General features: G+C 41.2%; 1 protein-coding gene across 3 annotated transcripts in view; it reads right to left on the minus strand.

Annotated features, from left to right (window-relative positions):
• Window positions 1-13,861: 13,861 nt before the first annotated feature.
• Window positions 13,862-19,345, minus strand: part of DPY19L4 (dpy-19 like 4) — a 60,997-nt gene continuing 55,513 nt past the window's right edge. For all 3 annotated transcript variants that reach the window (XM_067711750.1, XM_067711751.1, XM_067711752.1), the window contains 2 exons: window positions 18,458-18,616; window positions 13,862-16,403 (listed from right to left, as the gene is read on the minus strand). In XM_067711750.1, the coding sequence (XP_067567851.1) occupies window positions 16,239-16,403; window positions 18,458-18,616 (324 nt within the window). In that variant the 3' untranslated portion in view covers window positions 13,862-16,238. The remainder of the gene's footprint in view (window positions 16,404-18,457; window positions 18,617-19,345) is intronic.

Genomic DNA, 19,345 nt, shown 5'->3' on the forward strand with positions numbered 1-19,345 from the left:
ATTACTTGCTAGAAATGCAAATTTTCAGACCCCACCACAGACCTACCGAATCAGGAAGTCTGGGCATGGAGCCCAAAGAGCTGTGCGATCACAAACTCACCAGGTGATTCTGATGCATGCATTATAGCCATGGGTCTCAAACTTTGATGCACATTAGAATCACCTAGTGAGATTTAACCAATCCTAATACTCAGACCAACTTAGTCAAAATCCCAGCCTGTGGAATGGAGCCATGAGTATTCTTTTAGAGAAAAAAAAATTTAGAACAGGTTTTAGGGTTGCAGCAAAACGGAGAAGAAGGTAACGATTTCTCGTATACTCCCTGCCCCAAAATACGTAGCCTCCCGTATTATTAGCATCCCCCACCAGAGTGGTACATTGTTACAACTGATGAACCTGCTGTGACACATCATTATGACCTAACGTCCATAGTCTACATTAGGATTCAATCTTTGTGTTGTACGTGCTAGGTGTTTGGACAAACATATAATGACATGTATCCGTCATTACAGCATAATATAGAGGAGTTTCACTGCCCCCAAATCCTCTGTGCTCTGCCCATTCATCCTTCCCCTCAACTGGCAACCACTGGTCTTTTTACTGTCTCCATAGTTTTACTTTTTCCAGGATGTCATATAGTTGGAGTCATACAGTATGTAGCCTTTTCAAATGGGCCTGTTGCACTCAGTAATATGCACTAAAGATTCCTCTATGTCTCTTTATAGCTTGACAGCTCATTTCTTTATAACACTGAATAATATTCCATCATGTGGGTGCACCACAGTTTATTTATCCACTCATTTACTGAAGGACAGCTTGGTTGCTTCCAAGTTTTGGCAATTATGAATCAAGCTGCTGTAAACATCCATGTGCAGGGTTTTGTGTAGATATAAGTTTTCAATCCCTTGGGTAAATGCCAAGGGTCACAATTGCTGGGTTGCATGGTAAAAGTAGATTTTGTTTTATAAGAAACTACCAAGCTGTCTTCCAAAGTGGCCGTCCTATTTTGCATTCTCACCACTGATGAATGAGAGTTCCTATTGCTCCACATCCTCACCAACATCTTGTGCTGTCTGTGTTCCACATTTTGGTCATCCTGATAGGTGTGTAGTGGTATCTCATTGTTATTTTCATTTGCATTTCCCTGATGACATTTTCCACAGCATTTGCTCACTTCGTGTCTCTCACATTTTGGTAATTCTCACAACATTTCAAACTTTTCCATTATTATATTTGTTATTGGGGATCAGTTACCTTTGGTGTTACTACTGTTGTTGTTTTGGGGTACCACAAAGCGTGGCCATAATAAGACAGTGAACTTAATTAAAAAAAAAAAAAAAAACTAGGCTTCTTGCACCAAACAGTTAGCCAACTTGTGAATGTAAAGGAAAAGTTCTTGAAGGAAATTAAAAGTGATGCTTCAGTGAACACTCGAATGATAAGAAAGTAAACAGCCTTATTGCTGACATGGAGAAAGTTTTACTGGTGTGAATAAAAGATCAAACCAGCCACAACATTTCCTTAAGCCAAAACCTAATTCAGAGCAAGGCCCTAACTCTCTTCCTTTCTATGAAGGCCGAGAGACGAGAAGAAGCTGCAGAACAAACGTCTGAAGCTGGTTGGTTCACGAGGTTCAAGGAAAGATGCCAGCTCCAAAACATAAAAGTACAAGGTGAAGCGGCAAGTGCTGATGTAGAAGCTGCAGCGAGTTACCCAGAAGATCTAACCGAGATAATTCATGAAGGTGGCTACACTAAACAACAGGTTTTCAATGCAGATGAAAGAGCCGTCTATTGGAAGAAGATGCCATCTAGGACTCGCATAGCTCGACAGAAGTCAATGCCTCGCTTAAAACTTCAAACGGCAGGCTGACTCTCTTATTAGGGGCAAATACAGCTGGTGGCTTGAAGTTCAAGCCAATGCTCACTTACCACTGAGAAGTCCTGGGGCCCTTAATAATTATGCTATATCTATTCTGCCTGTGCTAAATGGAATAACAAAGCCTGGATGACAGCACATCTGTTTACAACAAGATTTACTGAATATTTTAAGCCCACTGTTGAGAATTACAGCTTAGGAAAAAAGATTCTCTTCCAAATATTACTGCTCATTAATGCACCTGGTCACCCAAGAGGTCTGATGGAGATGTACAGTGAGATTCAAGTTGTTTTCATGCCTGCAAACACAACATCCATTCCGTAGCCCATCAAGGATCATCTGATCAAGGAGTCATTTTTACTTTCCAGTCTTATTATTTAAGAAACACATTTTGTAAGGCTATAGCTGCCATAGACTGTGATTCCTCTGATTGATATGGGAAAAGTAAATTGAAAATCTTTTGGAAAGGATTCACCATTCTAGATGTCATTAAGAACATTCATGATTCATGGGAAGAGGTCAAAATATCAACATTAACAGGAGTTTGGAAGAAGTTGATTCCAACCCTCATGGATGACTTTGAGGGGTTGAAGACCTAATTGCAGATGTGGTGGAAACAGCAGCAGAACTAGTATTAGAAGTGGAGTCTGGGGGGGGACTTCCCTGGTGGTCCAGTGGTTAAGAATCCGTCTTGCAATGCAGGGGACACCGGTTCCATCCCTGGTCAGGGAACTAAGATCCCACATGACTCGGGGCAACTAAGCCTGCGTGCCATAACTACTGAGCCATAACTACTGAGCACATGAGCCACAACTAGAAAGACCTCATGCCACAACTACAGAGCCCACACGCTCTAGACCCCACGCACCACAACTAGAGAGAAGCCCGCACACCGCTACGAAGAGCCCGCGTGCCGCAGCTAAGACCTGACACAGCCAAGAAATAAAATAAATAAATAAAATAAATATTTTTTAAAAGAAGAAGTGGAGTCTGAAGATGCAACTGAATTGCTGCAATCTCATGATAAAACTTTCACGGATGAGGAGTTGTTTCTTATGGATGAGCACAGAAAGTGGTTTCTTGAGATGGAATCTACTCTTGGTGAAGACGCTATGAAGATAGCTGAAATAACAAAGGATTCAGGATATTACATAAACTTAGTCGATAAAGCAGCACCAGGGTTTGAAAGGACTGACTCCAATTTTGAAAGCAGTTCTGCCGTTGGTAAAATAGTATCAAACAGCATCGCACGTTACAGAGAAATCATTCGTGAAAGGAACAGTCAATCAATGCAGCACACTTCATTACTGTCTTATTTTAAGAAATCGCCACAGCCAACCCAGCCTTCAGCAACCACCATCCTGACCAGTCAGGTGCCGTCAACATCCAGGCAAGAGCCTCCACCTGCAGGAAGATTACAACCCTCTGAAGGCTCAGATGATGGTTAACATTTTTTAGCATTAAAGTTTTTTTTTTGTTTGTTTTTGTTTTTTGCGGTACGCGGGCCTCTCACTGTTGTGGCCTCTCCCGTTGCGGAGCACAGGCTCCGGACGCGCAGGCTCAGCGGCCATGGCTCACGGGCCCAGCCGCTCCACGGCATGTGGGATCTTCCCGGACCGGGGCACGAACCTGTGTCCCCTGCATCGGCAGGCGGACTCTCAACCACTGCGCCACCAGGAAAGCCCAGCATTAAAGTATTTTTAAATTAAGGTATGTATATTGATTTTTTTAAGACATGCTATTGCATATGAACTTAATAGACTACAGTACCACATAAACATAATTTTATTTGCACTAGGAAACCAAAAAACTCATGTGACACTTTACTGTGGTGGTCTGGAACTGAATACCTTCGAGGTATGCCTGTAATCTAATGAATTGAACCCAACCTTCCTTTCAAGAACAAACACCTCTCCTTTTGCTTCAGGCTGGATGGTTCAGCTTTGGCTATTTCACAGAGAGTAGAGTAGGACTTCTGAAAGGAGTTTGATATCATCCACATATTATACAAAAGTCTACCCACATAACTGGTATGAATCTCATTCAGTGTTACAGCTGACTCCAGACTCCATCCCGCCGGGCTGGCAGAAAATGTAACGCAGGTCATTCCTGGGGCTCTCACTCACCTTCCTAGGGGAGTATCAAGCTTTGGGTCTTAACACGATGCCAAAGTTTCTCTCATTCCAGCCCACATGAGCTCTTGGATCTGTGGCTTCCATGCCAAGCATGGTGTCCCCACCAGTACTCCACTCAGCCAGGCCCTGAGGGGCTCTGCCCTCCTCCACACCTGGCACAAGCAGGGGTCTCCCCGACTGGAAGAATCTGCCAGTGCCCTTCCTACCCGACCAAAGAATGCATCCCGCATCCCACCACGTGCTTGAATGGGAGACTATAAAGGGGAAAATAAGGGGTGAAAAGCAAATTTCCCAAGAATCAGTCTTTCCCCCACAAAGTTTTTCCTAAAACTTACCCAAATAGAAGCATGAGAATACCAGGAAGTGAGAACCTCTAATTGCACACTTAAACAACCACCTTTAATATTCTAATAAAAATATTGGTTGTTGCTCCCTTCAAAAAAGGTTTTTTTTTTCTTTCTTTCTTTTATTAATCAAGGTTTGACAAGTTAAACTCCTTGGAAACCATTTTATTACAAGAGAAGCTAAAGAGAAAGAGAAAACGTCGAAATAAAAGTGTTTGCGCTGGAGAGGAAGGCGTCTGTGCGCCTGGGAAACCATTTCCCCTCTCCCAAAACCATCCGCCTCATAGGACTGTTGCGAGGGTTCAAGGAGAGTAAGACCATAAAACAGACAGTTCAGGCTGCACAGAACTTGATAAATCTCGTGTATGTTAATGTTGTTGTTATTACTGCGTGTGGATGGCAACTAGAATCCATCGACACCTAACACAATTTTCCTTTCACTGTAAATGCACGCAGATTTAGAAGCAGCCTGACCATTTTGGCCAAAATTTTAAAAAGCCCTTTCCTGAGATTTTTAAAGGAACACCTAAACCCACAATCTGACCCCAAAGGCCAGAGCGAAGGGCACATCATTTGACTTCCTCCCTTCAACACAGTGGATGATCCCGGTTGTGACCTCAAATTCGGGGGCTGACAGCACTGGACGCAGAGCTCCCTAAACCACAAAACCATTTCTTCTGGCCACAGTCCATGTGGAGAGGTAGGGCCGTGCATTAAGGTTAGACGTGCAGCTATAAATCTCATGCATATTTAGCATTTGGAAACTAAAAATCTGAAAAAGAACAAACAGTGAAAGTCAGACTAGGGGCAGTCCAGTGGTTAGGATTCCGCGCTTTCACTGCCGAGGGCCCGCATTCAATCCCTGGTGGGGAACTAAGATCCCACAAGCCACAGGGCACGGCCAAAAAAAACAAAAGTCAGACTAGCATGTCCCCTCCCCAGAAAGAAACACAACCCTACCCTGTGCCTTCCCCAAATGGGCAACTGAGAAATTAAGCTTTCTTTTTTTTTTTGCCACAATACTTATATTTTATTCTCTCTTCTTCCTAATCGTGTGACTCCCCCCAAATATGCTGAGTTACATCCCCTATCCACCTCCTTATCTTATCTGTAGGAAAAAGATCTGATATGAAAGCGTTGAAATTAAGCTTCCTAAAGAACCAAACTATCAAGAAAGCTACACTTGAAAACTGATACTTGGCTCACGGTGTCACACTATGCCACGATACCTCTCAAGTACAGCCAAAACGACAAGCTGAGTGTAATTCTGTTAAAGTCAGGCAAGTTTAGAAAGTTTAAAATAACAGTTGAAATAGCAACAGCTATACAAACAAGTACAACTGCTTCAGTGAAATGCGACTTGCTGAGCTCTTCACTTTTTGGTTTACACCCACTGGCAGCTTACTAACTGTATGCCTGGGGGGTAAAGTAACAGCTGTAGGCACGATTCTCTTCACACACCCAGACAGGGGCTCGGGGCACATCTTGAATAATGGTCTCAGGTCCAAAGGGCATTAGTCAATAGGCACCATGTGAGTTCTCAAAAGAGTTTATGGAAAAACAGAAGCTGAGAAAACAGAAGCAGGGGGGTGCAGTAAGAGCAGAGGGGGTAGGGAAAAGAGGAGTTCTGAAAAAAGCCATCTTTGAGTGGCATACACGATAACTGAACAGTGCATATTATGCTTAAGTTAACAGTACCAACTGGCAGAGCTGGAGGCAAGTAAAATTATACCAATTTTTATTTCAAGGTAGTCATTTATTGTAGTACTTATAAATTTTGCAATCACTTAACATGTGTAAAGCTGTGTTACTGGTTTTATCTCTTTCTTTAAAGAAGTGTCACTGATGAAGTTATTGAGGATAGTGTTCCAACCCTACTTATTCCATAAGCCCTATAGTTTTTCTAAATAAAACTTTTTATGTTGAAATAACTTACAGGAAGTTGCAAAAATAACACACAGATCCCCCTATATCCTTCACCCAGCTTCTCCCAGTGGTGACATCTCATATAGCTGTAGTACAATATCAAAACAGGAAATGGACCTTAGTAGGTTATTGTCAACTATAGGCCTTCTATACATTTTCAGCATTAAAAAAAAAACTGCATTCATTCGTGTGTGTGTGTGTGTTAAGTGACCCCTTTTGGTGTCATACACACTCTCTCACCTCTCCTCACTACTCCTCCCTTTTCCATTCTACAAGCCAAACTAACCACTTACCTAACCTAACATCCTTATTTCCCTATTCTGAACTCCTCCCCCAGCTATTTTCAATTTATCTTGTGCTACTATATTGATGTAAACTATTTAAAAACCTTTTGGAATAAGCAGGGGAAATTATATATATATATATATATATACACACACATATATTAAAGCCCTTTATCTGGTTTATGCCTCAACACCTTTACAAAGAAGTCATTCCTTCTTGAGAGCTTCAAGGCTGGTGACCAAGTGGAGATTCAGGGAGAGCTGCGAGCTCAGAGAGGACACGGAAGCTCTGCACTGTTTCATTGCGCCTTGACCTGTGCATCTCTTCCATCTGGCTGTTCCTCAGTTATATCCTTTCATAATAAACTGATCATCTCAAGGAGTATTGGGGCTCAGGGCAGGCTGCCGCCAAATATGCCTAAGTGGCATATTAATTATTTTGCATTAAAGTTACTTAAGAAATAGCTGATACAAGAGGGACACTGACCCTCCTCCCTGTCCTCCTGAGAGCAGGAACTGAGTCTCCCATGTGAAACGTTTCCTCCCTGCCTCTGGAGGTTAAAAGGACACCGTATCACCAGAGACACCCACTGCCTGGGCCTCAGGGAGAGCGCGGCCCAGGCTGAGGCCCCAGGCCTTCCTGGAGCAGGGGCGCCCTCCATCCACACTCGACTGCTGCACTTTGCTTTGACTAGATTTGCTCCTTCTTCCCATCAAGGTGCCTTGAACTCTTCACCAGGTCGTTCCCAGCTCCCAAGTAGGCGCCAAATCTTTCCCATGACCACACTTCGAAAACTTCAGAACAATAAGGGAATCAAAGCCTCACCACTTTCCGACCACCCCGCCCCCAACCTGCAGTTCTAAGTAGCTGTAGTGGAATTAGTCTCAGAGAAGGTCAACTCTACCAGTAGCGTCCGGGAGAGGGTAGCAGTAAGTGAGCGCACCCAAGAGCCAGAGTCCCCCACCGCTCCGGCGGCGCTTCACTCCATCTGTGTTTGCAGCTGCGCCCCAAACTGCTGGCTACTTGCATCCGCCCCATAAAATCAAAACCAACGCTTGCGAACATTAGTGCCTCTGGGAGGACCCAAGAAAGGGCGCGAGCATCACGCACAGGACTCCAGAACTCTCGGGCCCCCGACTGGCCGCGGACCCCGAGGTCCCAGGTTCTCCCTCTCTGCTTCCCCGGTGCCCCGGCGTCGCGCGGCAATCGGCCACCTCCATTGCCCCGGCGGCGGCGATGCAGGCGCAGCCTGGGGAATGGACCCGGGGGCCGCGGAGCTGGGACAGCGCCTCGCCGCCCGGCGCCTGCCGGTATCCACGCGGGGAGCGGCGCACCCGCTGCTCCGCCCGCCGGCGGGATTACAGTGTCTACTGGGCAGCTGCACCTCGACGCGCACCTGGTCACGCCCCCGCCGAGGCCCGCGCGAGTCGCAGCCGGGCAGCCGCTGGCCGCCTCCGAGCAGTTCAAACCGGCCGCGCCCCGGACAAGCGCGGACCTGGGTCGCTAGGCTGTGCTCCCGAGGCCACCGGCACGAGGTGTGACGCCCTCTGGGGGTCCCGCGGAGGCGACAAGGAGGGGCGGGGCCCGCGACCCTGTGAAGCCGTCTGGGGGAGCGCGGGGCTCTCTGAAGCCCAGGAGGAAAGGAAGAAGCAACGGCAGACGCGGAAACCTGAGACCCAGACGCTCCGGGATGCAGGCAGGAAAGCGGCAGTCTGCGACGGGGATGCCGGAGCTCCCAGACACTAGGACGTGACTCCGCCCCCCGATCCTCAGCAACCAATCCGCTCCCCTCGATTGGCGGCGGGCCCCGCCCCCTGTCCATTCGCTCCCTGGGCAATTGGCCACCGAGCCTTTGCAGTTGTTTGCTGCGGGAGGGTTAGGCTTCCCTTCACTTTGTCAACTCGGTTTCCATTAATTAGTGCCAAGCAGCATTCTCTAAATACTCGTCGATTTCAGGATGCCTCGCAGCGTTAACCAACCCGAGGGACTTGGTCTCAACACAGACCACCCACCAGGGGCGCTTGCCGGGGTGGCCATCCTTGCTGCAGTTGCCTAGATTCCAGGCAGAGGGCCCTTTGTGCACTGTGCAGCTGCACTCAGACGGCTCTAGCTAGAACTGCTACACTGAGATCTCACGTTAGCCTCTATCACATGGTCTCTTGGCTTCTGTTTCCTTTAATAAAGCTTACGCACCTGAGAATAATCTGGGACTGATATTGAACAGGGCTCTTAGCCTTCCCCAGTCAATAGAAATTGATCAGAGGCCAGTCAAGAAATTCAGACAACGCTTTATTGGGGACCCTGCTGCACCAAGGAGAAGCAATAACAAGTAAGGTTCCCTTGCTCACTCCCTGAGGGCGGCGAGCTGCTTCCTTACATGGGGTGATGGTAGGGGTGTGTCCAGGGGTCGGGCCAGAGCGATGACTCAAGTGTTTTGCCCACCCCTTTGGTGGTGGTGTGTGCAGGGGGCATGTGCAGTAGTACCCTGCTTTTGTTCCGGGTCTTCATAAGTGGCAGTTAGTTTGGGTTTTTTTTGTCTTTTTGTATTTTTTGCTCATAATTCGTCCCAACTGTGCATGCACATAGTTATTTTTAGTCCCTTATAGTTTCTTTGTATCAATATTTTGTAGCTGGAGGAGACGTTTGTCCAGGTACAGGCACTGCAGCAGTGCAGCAAAGGGTCCCAGGTCCCAGCCTGTGTCAACCTCTTGGGCGGAGGTTGCTGCTCAGTTCTTTCTGCCAAAGAGGTCCCCATCTCCTAGATCTCCCATTCCCATAAATCTGAGATAAATGCCAGAAGCCAGCCAAGAGAGCAAATCTAGCTTTAAATCCCAGTTACAACATTTACTTGCTGTATGAACATTATCTGTAAAATGGACATAATAATACTAATTATTCTATAGAGTTGTTAAAGAATTAAATGAAAGAATTATGTCAAAGCATATAGTATAGTGACTAGTACAAAGTAAATGCTCAATAAGTGTTTATTGTTACTAAATATGGCCAGTGGCCTAGTCCAAAACTTCAAGCTAGGCCAGGTTCCCTCTCTCAGAAACTTGAAATGAATCTAATAGATCAAGGCAATTAAAAAATTGGAGTTGAAGCTGAAATGATGCCATGACCCAGATTTAGGAATGGGCCAAGCCAAAGGAATAAAAAAGCAGGAAATGAGTAAGCATAGGTAACTAACTGTTACGAGAACAGAGGAGATGCAGTGAGATGCAGATGTCTGGTGAGGGACCATGCAGCAAATGAGAGACACTGGTTAACTAACTGTTAAGAGAACAGAGGAGATGCAGTGAGATGCAGATGTCTGGTGAGGGACCATGCAGCAAATGAGAGACACTGGTTACTTAAGAGGTCTTGGCTCCTGATATTTATTTCCACAATGAAACTCCTCCCTCCTTAACTTTTTTTTTTTTTTTTTCCCGGTACCCAGGCCTCTCACTGTTGTGGTCTCTCCCGTTGTGGAGCACAGGCTCCAGACGCGCAGGCTCAGCGGCCATGGCTCACGGGCCCAGCCGCTCCATGGCATGTGGGATCTTCCCGGACTGGGGCACGAACCCGTGTCCCCTGCATCGGCAGGCGGACTCTCAACCACTGCGCCACCAGGGAAGACCCCTCCTTAACTTTTAAGGTACGTTAACTTCTGCTCTTTGCAAGTGGAAGCGTTTAACTAGAGGATTCCCCAGTTGTGATGGGAACAAAATGACATGACATCACTTTGTTTCTCTGCTTCCATCTGGATTAAGTTAGCAACTATAAAACAGGAGTTTCCAGCTGGTTCTCTGCTCCAGGGAAGCAGGTAGTGATGAAAAGAAACCAGACCCTAACTCTGGTCATATATACATGTTTCATGTGACTAAAGCAGGATTAATTTCAGAGCTGGTCCTATAAATAAAGTATGACCATGAAAATTCTTTGCATTTCACCATTAAAGATGACTCAAAATTCAAATCCAATCATATAAGGTAATAATAGAATGGCTGAGATTTGTTTATATTAATGCTCACTGAGTAGGGGTAAAAAAGGATCTCAAATTTTTAAAATATTATATATGTCTATCATTTTTTTTGCTTATAAAAATTATAAGTCCTTAGAATCATGTAAATATATATTGCTAGTTACTTGGTCCAATATACTTATATTTTATTTAATAAGCTCATCCTGAGGGCTGTTTTTTTCTCCCCCTTAGGGCTAACTCTTGAAGAATTAATTTCTTTTTTTTTTTTGCTTTTTAAAAGACAATACTGTATAGGAGCTGTGAAAGTGCTTACATTGCTATGTATTAGGAACTGGACAAAAAATGTGAGAAAATAATAGTAAATAATAATAAATTACATTTACAAAACACTAGCTATGTAGCAAGAACTTAAAATGCTTTACTTAAAATCTGATTTTTATTTCTCACCACTTACCCTACAGGGTAAACATTATCCTCATTTCATTGTACTTTGTCACTGTGGTTATGAAATCCACTAAATAGTATTATAACTGAATATTTGCATCAATTACTTGAGCCTATTTTTTCATTTATATAGGACATTTATCAGACTGACAAATAGCCATTCCCGCATTCAATAGCTCTAGCCCCAAGTTTTCAGCTAAGCAATAGTTCTATTAATTCTATTTCTTTAACAATGATACTATCAAGAGAGAAAGTTGATTAGTAGCTACTGTAAATGACCTGCTACATTTTTCTCCAGTCCTTAATAGCCTTAAAGTTTACATATACACTCCCACAGCTGGAATGGCAGCGTGAGGAGCCCCCATGAAAAAACCTAACTGGTGACAATGATTTTTTAAAAAAACAACCACTTAAAAATCTCTGGAGGGCTTCCCTGGTGGCGCAGTGGTTGAGAGTCCGCCTGCCGATGCAGGGAACACGGGTTCGTGCCGCGGTCTGGGAAGATCCCACATGCCGCGGAGCGGCTGGGCCCATGAGCCATGGCCGCTGAGCCTGCGCGTCCGGAGCCTGTGCTCCGCAACGGGAGAGGCCACAACAGTGAGAGGCCCGCGTACCGCAAAAAAAAAAAAAAAAATATATATATATATATATATATATATATATATACGCATTGCTGTAGATGTGATTCAAAAGTCAACATACATAAAATCAGTTGTATTCCTCTTTGTTAAATAGCTGTACAAAGCTATTAATTTAAAATATGAAAGGGTTGTTTATGAGATATCTCACACTATAAGTATGGAATGCATATTTTTTTTGATGCTATTATTCCACTAAATACAGTGGTCAGGTGTTCAGTGTATCTCTTATAAAACTGCACATAAGGGGCTTCCCTGGTGGCGCAGTGGTTAAGAGTTCGCCTGCTAAAGCAGGGGACACGGGTTTGATCCCTGGTCCAGGAAGATCCCACATGCCGCAGAGCAACTAAGCCTGTGCACCACAACTACTGAGCCTGCGCTCTAGAGCCCGTGAGTCACAACTACTGAGCCCGCGTGCCACTACTGAAGCCCACGCACCTAGAGCCTGTGCTCTGCAGCAGGAGAAGCCACTTCGATGAGAAGCCCGCGCACCGCAACGAAGAGTAGCCCCCGCTCGCCGCAACTAGAGAAAAGCCCGCGCACAGCCACAAAGACCCAGTGCAGCCAAAAAAAAAAAAAAAAAAAACTGCGCATAAGATTATACATACCAAAATTAGAATGTTGCAAATTCTAAGAGACTTCTAAATAGAAATGATTCAGAGATGCTTTTATGTTAAATTCAGCAAATATGGTTCTAAAATGCTCCCCCTTCTTTTTATTACGGAAAACAAATATAATGCTTAGAAACCTTAATGGATGGAAAATGGCTGAATCAAATACATTCCTTTGCAATTTTCACAACTAACTTTATTTAAAGTATTAATTTTACACATTCCAAAACTAAATAATGAGCTATTATTTCAATAAGAAATTGTTCAATTTTACTTGCAACTTTTCAGAGGTGTAATTTTAATACATATTGGGATCTAAAACTATTAGCAAATAGCAACAATAGAGAATGTATATTTTAAAAACTGGACAAATGAGATAATATATTGAGATGTAAATCAGGAAGTAGTTATTTGCTTTACAATAGGTTCATGAATACACAGAATAGTTTATAATATATGCCCTTTAAATATTCATGCATTTAAAATAAATTTACCAAGAAATTGATTTACATACAACTTTTAGAAACCCCAACAATTTTATAAAGAGAGACACTACTTTTACCCACAAAAGGCAACAAAATGTTTTAACAGTTCAAAAATAGAAAGGGCCAAAAACCAATTGATTTCCCCAAAACAACAAAGTTTAATAAGATGGCTATTCACTGTTCCTTTCAAGAAATTAACAGCCTATTTTTTTAAAGCATATTTTTCAGCCCCAACTTGTAACCCACTTTGACCTCCATTTCTACTTCTCCTTGAATCAATCTAGACTGTACGGAAGTGTCATAACATTAGGCTTTTAGCAATTTGGGTTAATGTCCTGAAAAAACATGCTGTGTATATACTCAGAAAGTAATGAAGAAAAAAATTTAGAAGTGCAATGCATACTCCATAGGCTGTAAAACCCTACCAGTCTAACAAAAAGCACCGAGACACAGATGCCAAAGTTAGAGAAAATGTAAACCAGCAGTCAATATCATACACCTTATCAAGTTTTACTTATTCTATTGTTTGGCATTTGAGAAGCTAAATAAATTAATTTAGCAGGCTAGAAATCCCATCACTACCCTTAACAAAGATTTGCTTACCAATGAATTAAAGTTAATAGTGAAAATAGCATAGTGAGGATTCTTTCTCTGTGCTTAATGATGAGGAAAAAGTTACCAAACTTTTCTTATGAAAAAGTAAGAAATGGATAATTTTTTTTTTGAAAATAAAAAGTAAACTTTTATTTACTTTTAACCTTCTTATTTTAACCTCCTTATTAAGGCACTTATTTCAATAGTTTTGCAACATCAAGGGCAAAGTATTTATGTTTTGTATTTCTTTGAGAAATTCCTTCTACCCCAAACCCATAAACTTTGCCCCTTTCACAGTAGATCTTTATTGTCATACCTAACAACGGTAAGTTACCCAAATGGAATTACTTGCAGAATTCTTAATCATTTGTTAGTCTACAAATAAGGAAATTAATTAAATGCTCCTGAAAGTTTTCTAGCACTATTGTTTTAACTACAGCTAAAATAGAAGCAAATAAACTTATCTTTCATACTCAGTATTATTATTTCTATAATAAAGTTCACATTTTTCTTTTCAACTGATGCTGAGTGAAAACTTCATTATTTAAAAAATTCAATTAAAAACGGATCCAAATCTATTTTATTTAAGAAATAAGTTGACAGAAGCAAAAGCAACTTACTAATACGTCAAAAACAAAAAACATACAACAATCAAAACTAAATCAGCATATGTGATCATGAAGTAAATCAATAAAAATTCAATTAAATATCTCATGCTACATAGAAAGTAGGTTGTTCTATTTCCCTTTCAAAATATGCGAGCTGGGCTTCCCTGGTGGCGCAGTGGTTGCGAGTCCGCCTGCCGATGCAGGGGACACGGGTTCGTGCCCCGGTCCGGGAGGATCCCACATGCCGCGGAGCGGTTGGGCCCGTGAGCCATGGCCGCTGAGCCTGGGCATCTGGAGCCTGTGCTCCGCAACCGGAGAGACCACAACAGTGAGAGGCCCGCGTACCGCAAAAAAAAAAAAAAAAAATATGCAAGCTGACTTTTAAATTACATTGTTTTACATGCTCCCTCTAATTGTAAGTACTACCATGTGACTATTCACTGTGTACTTAGGTAACTATGGTAATATTTTCGTAAGGCTTGAAGCTAAATACTAGTGACTCACTATTAAGATATACAGAGAACCTGAAATAACCTGCCTGTAGCTATCTTAATATAATTGTTAAAAGTTATATAAAAACGTGAAATAAGAACCAATAAAACTAACGCACCAGACATATGACACTGCCATCAAACAATATTTAAGCTCCAAAAGAACAAAACATCTTAGAGCTAATCTAAGAATGCATGTGCTTTTGTACTTTTAAAATATATATTACAGAAAATAAAGAAAATGGAAAGATGTTCCTTTCTAACGTAGTAATTCAGAGTAATGAAATTGCAATTTTTACAGCACTCTAACAAGTGAAAAAATTTTAAATCTGTTCACTTAACAGGTGTATAAGGTAAAACTGAATATGTATCCCATCTTATTAAAATGATACATCCATCCTGAATCTCTTTATAAGGCCAAATTAATCATTTAGAATTTCTTTTAATTAATAATTAAAAATATGAAAACATTTAACTTAAAGGAACATAACAGATTGTGGAACTGTGCTCTGAATTTTATTATAATTGTCATTTTGTTCTTAATGTTTAAGACTGTATCATCGTTTCATAAATAACAGCACTTGTGTTTTATCATAAATACACCTCTATGCAGAGGTATGTTAAACAGCATCTGCACATATCTCCAGAAATTGTTGCTCACTTTAGTTGCTCATATTCTCATTCTGATAAAGATTTAATTTTTTACTTAATACTTCAATAGAAAACATGTGAATAGATTATATACTCCATATCCATATTTTTTAAAAACCTAAACAACATACTTTTATTTTTAAATTTTGAACATTCTTTTAAATGTCTGTTTTAAAAAATACATAGGTGGGCTTCCCTGGTGGCGCAGTGGTTGAGAGTCTGCCTGCCGATGCAGGGGACACGGGTTCATGCCCCAGTCCGGGAAGATCCCACACGCCACGGAGCGGCGGGGCCTGTGAGCCATGGCCGCTGAGCCTGAACGTCCGGAGCCTGTGCGCCACAATGGGAGAGGCCACAACAGTGAGAGGCCCACGTACCGCAAAAAAAACCAACCAACCAACCAAAAAAAAAAACCATAGGTAACAAGAGTTACTGTTTTATCATGATTAAATTGGTATCAAATTTATGGGCATAAGTGAAAAAACTAACCACTTAATAGTCATAAAGTGATGAAATGCAATATCATACACTGTATATTACTAAGAAAGTGCTCATTTACATAAGCAGCAGATGAGGAGAGCAGTATCATGGAAAATCTGGATATATCTTTATGTATATCCTTAAAAATCACTTTCCTTTATATAATTTCCGTTTTAATTTAAATGCCACAAATTTTCAGTGAACATTTAAATTAGTTTTTTATTGTAATATTTCAGTTCTATTATACACCATGAAATACCTTCAGAAACTTCCTTGAGGGAAAGAATAATTCTTTCCTTCTATAATTATATCACATTAATTATTTATTAAATCTTATATTTGAGATATATACTCTGACCTTGAAAATATTCAAATTCAAGACTAATGTTATGATGGAATGAAGATTTATGAGGAAAATTTTACAATCGTTTAGAAGGTAAAATCTTTAAAGACCATGTAGCAGTAAGGAAGACACCTGGCTGGAATGACGCAGAGTGGCAGATTTGACATTTTACCAAAGGACAGTAATGTTTGATCTTCTTTCCCCCACAGAATTCTAGATCCAGTTAACAGCAGGAGGGGAAAAGCAGCAGCAACATTTCAAATGTCCACACTCTGATTTCCAAAAGACACCACGTAAGTAGAAGAAAATTGCATTTTACTTCAGGTGGTATAAGTCTTTGAAATGAAGGCTCTGCTATTTTTCAAGACTGAAAGGATATCACAGTGTTGATTTTATACACAAAGTAGGATCTGTTCCAGTACACTCTAGTGAAGTAATTCACATAAGGAGAATAGTTAATTTTGACCTCATGACAAAATCTTCCATGTTTTGAGTAGGTTATCTTGTCACCTTCTTCACAAACCACCTATCAAACGATATGAAACAAAATATTAAAAAGCTTATTAAGCTTACAGGAGAAATGCAATCAATGTACAAGTGATGATATTTATATGAAGAAATATATTATTGCTAAACATGGACTATCTCACATTGGTTAGCAAACATCTCATATTGTTCAGCAAATAAAAGCCTCTTCATAAGAGTTACCATGTCCACTAAATTCTTGAGCTTCCCATTGAGATTGAGAAATCAGTATAAAGTGTTTTCCAACTTTTAAAAGATTTAATCCTAAAATTTAGAAGGCTATGTCTCCATAGTCTACTATCATTCCTCTGAAGAACCTTATCATGGAGCCTGCCAAGGCTGAGAAATGGACATATACTCTTAATGTATATTCATACTCTTCTCCTTGTGCAGGACTGACTCACATTAGTAAGCAAGTTTCTGTGACTTATCCAGTACAATCCTTTACATTTTCACCTTAATGAGGTTCACTAAGAGAGCTTAGCTAGCTTGAAGAGTTTTCTACAATAAAATACTAAATATTATTCTAATGCGTAGGAAAGATGTCAGAGAGTCAACTTTAAGAATAAAAGGATGGGGCTTCCCTGGTGGCGCAGTGGTTGAGAGTCCGCCTGCCGATGCAGGGGACACGGGTTCGTGCCCCGGTCTGGGAAGATGCCGCGGAGCGGCTGGGCCCATGAGCCATGGCCGCTGAGCCTGCACGTCCAGAGCCTGTGCTCCGCAATAGGAGAGGCCACAACAGTGAGAGGCCCATATACCGGTTAAAACAAACAAACAAAAAAAAAAAAAAATGCAAAGAATAAAAGGATGGATTCGCTTTAAGTCCATGCCTGGCATTACACGAAAGAAGAAGTAACCTGATCTTCAAAATGGAGCAAGAGGGTAGCCAAGAGCAGAGGATAAGACTCTAGACAGCAGATAGCAATACAGTAGTAATTACTGAACACCTGATGTTTAATAAAATTCCATTTTGTCACCAATTAAGCCAAAGACCACAGATATCAAGTGCCAACAGAGAAAATTCAAAATACATACAGCAGAAAACAGAATAAGTTTATATTATAAGATTAAGGGGTCATGAAGAGAGGGAAAGGTGGAAATCATAAAAACTGATTTCTCGGGACTTCCCTGGAGGTCCAATGTTTAAGACTCTGTGCTTCCACTGCAGGGGGCGTGGGTTCAATCCCTAGTTGGGGAACTAAGATCCCACATGCTGCAGAGGGTGGCCCCCCCAAAAGTACCCAACAAACTAATTTCTCACCTCCAAACTGGTCTGGGATGATTACGACAAAGAGCTAATTAATTAGGAAGGGACAGAAAAGGTCTTGGCTGCAACCTGAATAGAATATGCACTCCAAACAAGAATGACCTACTGAACTATGCCTAAGACCCTTCACCCCCAACTTTCCCAGGAGCAAAGGCACCCTTTCCAGTGCCTAATTGTCAGATATACAAACACTAATTACCAGATATGCAAACTCCCCTGTCAGTCTTAGTTGCCAGGTATACAGTATACACTGTAGGCTGAGAAGTAAGAAAGCTTGGTAAAATAGCTAAAATCAATGAAAACTTAAGATACAGTTAAATCCTAACAACTAAAGTAGCTCTGAATACACTAATTTTTGTGGATAATAGGGACCCAATATACAGGACTGTGTCAATTTAGTAAGCAATTTTTCTAGATATGTATCAAATTACAAGAAATTTCTCAACATAAGAATATAACAAAACAAACGGCTACTCTTTATAATATGTTAAAATAAAATCATCATTCAAAACAAACTATCTTTTGTTTATAAATGTTGAACATGCACAAGTACAGGCAACAAATAAGGAATCGAGATATTGGTAAACTTTTTTTTGCAAAATTGCCCAACTTTTCTTTTGTACATTGAAAAAATAGTTCAAACTACTTTTATAAGCTCCCCCCCACTGTTATATAACTTTTAATTATATTCTTAGTTAAGTTCCAAAAATAAAGTTTGAAGATACTTTTGTAAGTTTAAATAAAGTCATTTTTCTCAAAAAAATTTAATTTTCCAAATGGTTACTTACGTGGCCATTTGCAATGTCTAATAAATCTTTAACCCTACAGCCTCTCACGGTTCCCACCTCATTGCAGATAGCATCTTCTACAATTAGGTAGTTAGCCTTGTAGGATGTCAGTATTTTATAAATATCCTCAGCAGATCGCTTTGAATAGATTTGATAGATCTGAAAGAATATAATTAAAACAACAACTTTAAACAACATTTAAAACTTCTGTTTATCAAAATTATACATTAAGCCTCTACTACGTTCTTAGTACTATCTGTGGAAAATAAAGATATTCACTAAGACTTGATTCCTTCCCTCAGGATGCTTATATTCATCTGCTATTGGCCACTTGTGTATCTTCTTTTGAGAAATGTCCATTCAAGTCCTTTGCCCATTTTTCCCCAGTTTTACTGAGATATAATTGACATATAACATTGTGTAAGTTTAAGGTGTACAACATGTTTATTTGATATGCTCATATGTTGCAAAATGATTAGCACCATAGCTTTAGCTAACACCTGCATCATGTTACATAATCGCCATTTCTTTTTTGGGGGAAAACATCTAAGATCTACTCTCAGCAACTTTCGAATGTACAATACGGTGTTATTAACTATAATCACCATGCTGTACATTAGATCCCTAGAGTTTATTCATCTTATAACTAGAAGTTTGTACTCTTTGACCAACATCTCATTTCTCCAACCCTCCCAACCCCTGGCAACCACAACTCTTCTGTTTCTATGAGTTCAGCCTTTTTAGATTCCATATATATGTGATATCACAGAATATTTGTCTTTTTCTATCTGACTTACTTCACTTAGCGTAATGCCCTCAAGGTTCGTCCATGTTGTTGCAAATGGCCTTTGTCCATTTTTTTAATTGGGTTGTCTTTTTATTATTGAG

The sequence above is a fragment of the Pseudorca crassidens genome, chromosome 17 (genome assembly GCF_039906515.1).
Source record: "Pseudorca crassidens isolate mPseCra1 chromosome 17, mPseCra1.hap1, whole genome shotgun sequence".
Classification (NCBI taxonomy): Eukaryota; Metazoa; Chordata; class Mammalia; order Artiodactyla; family Delphinidae; genus Pseudorca; species Pseudorca crassidens.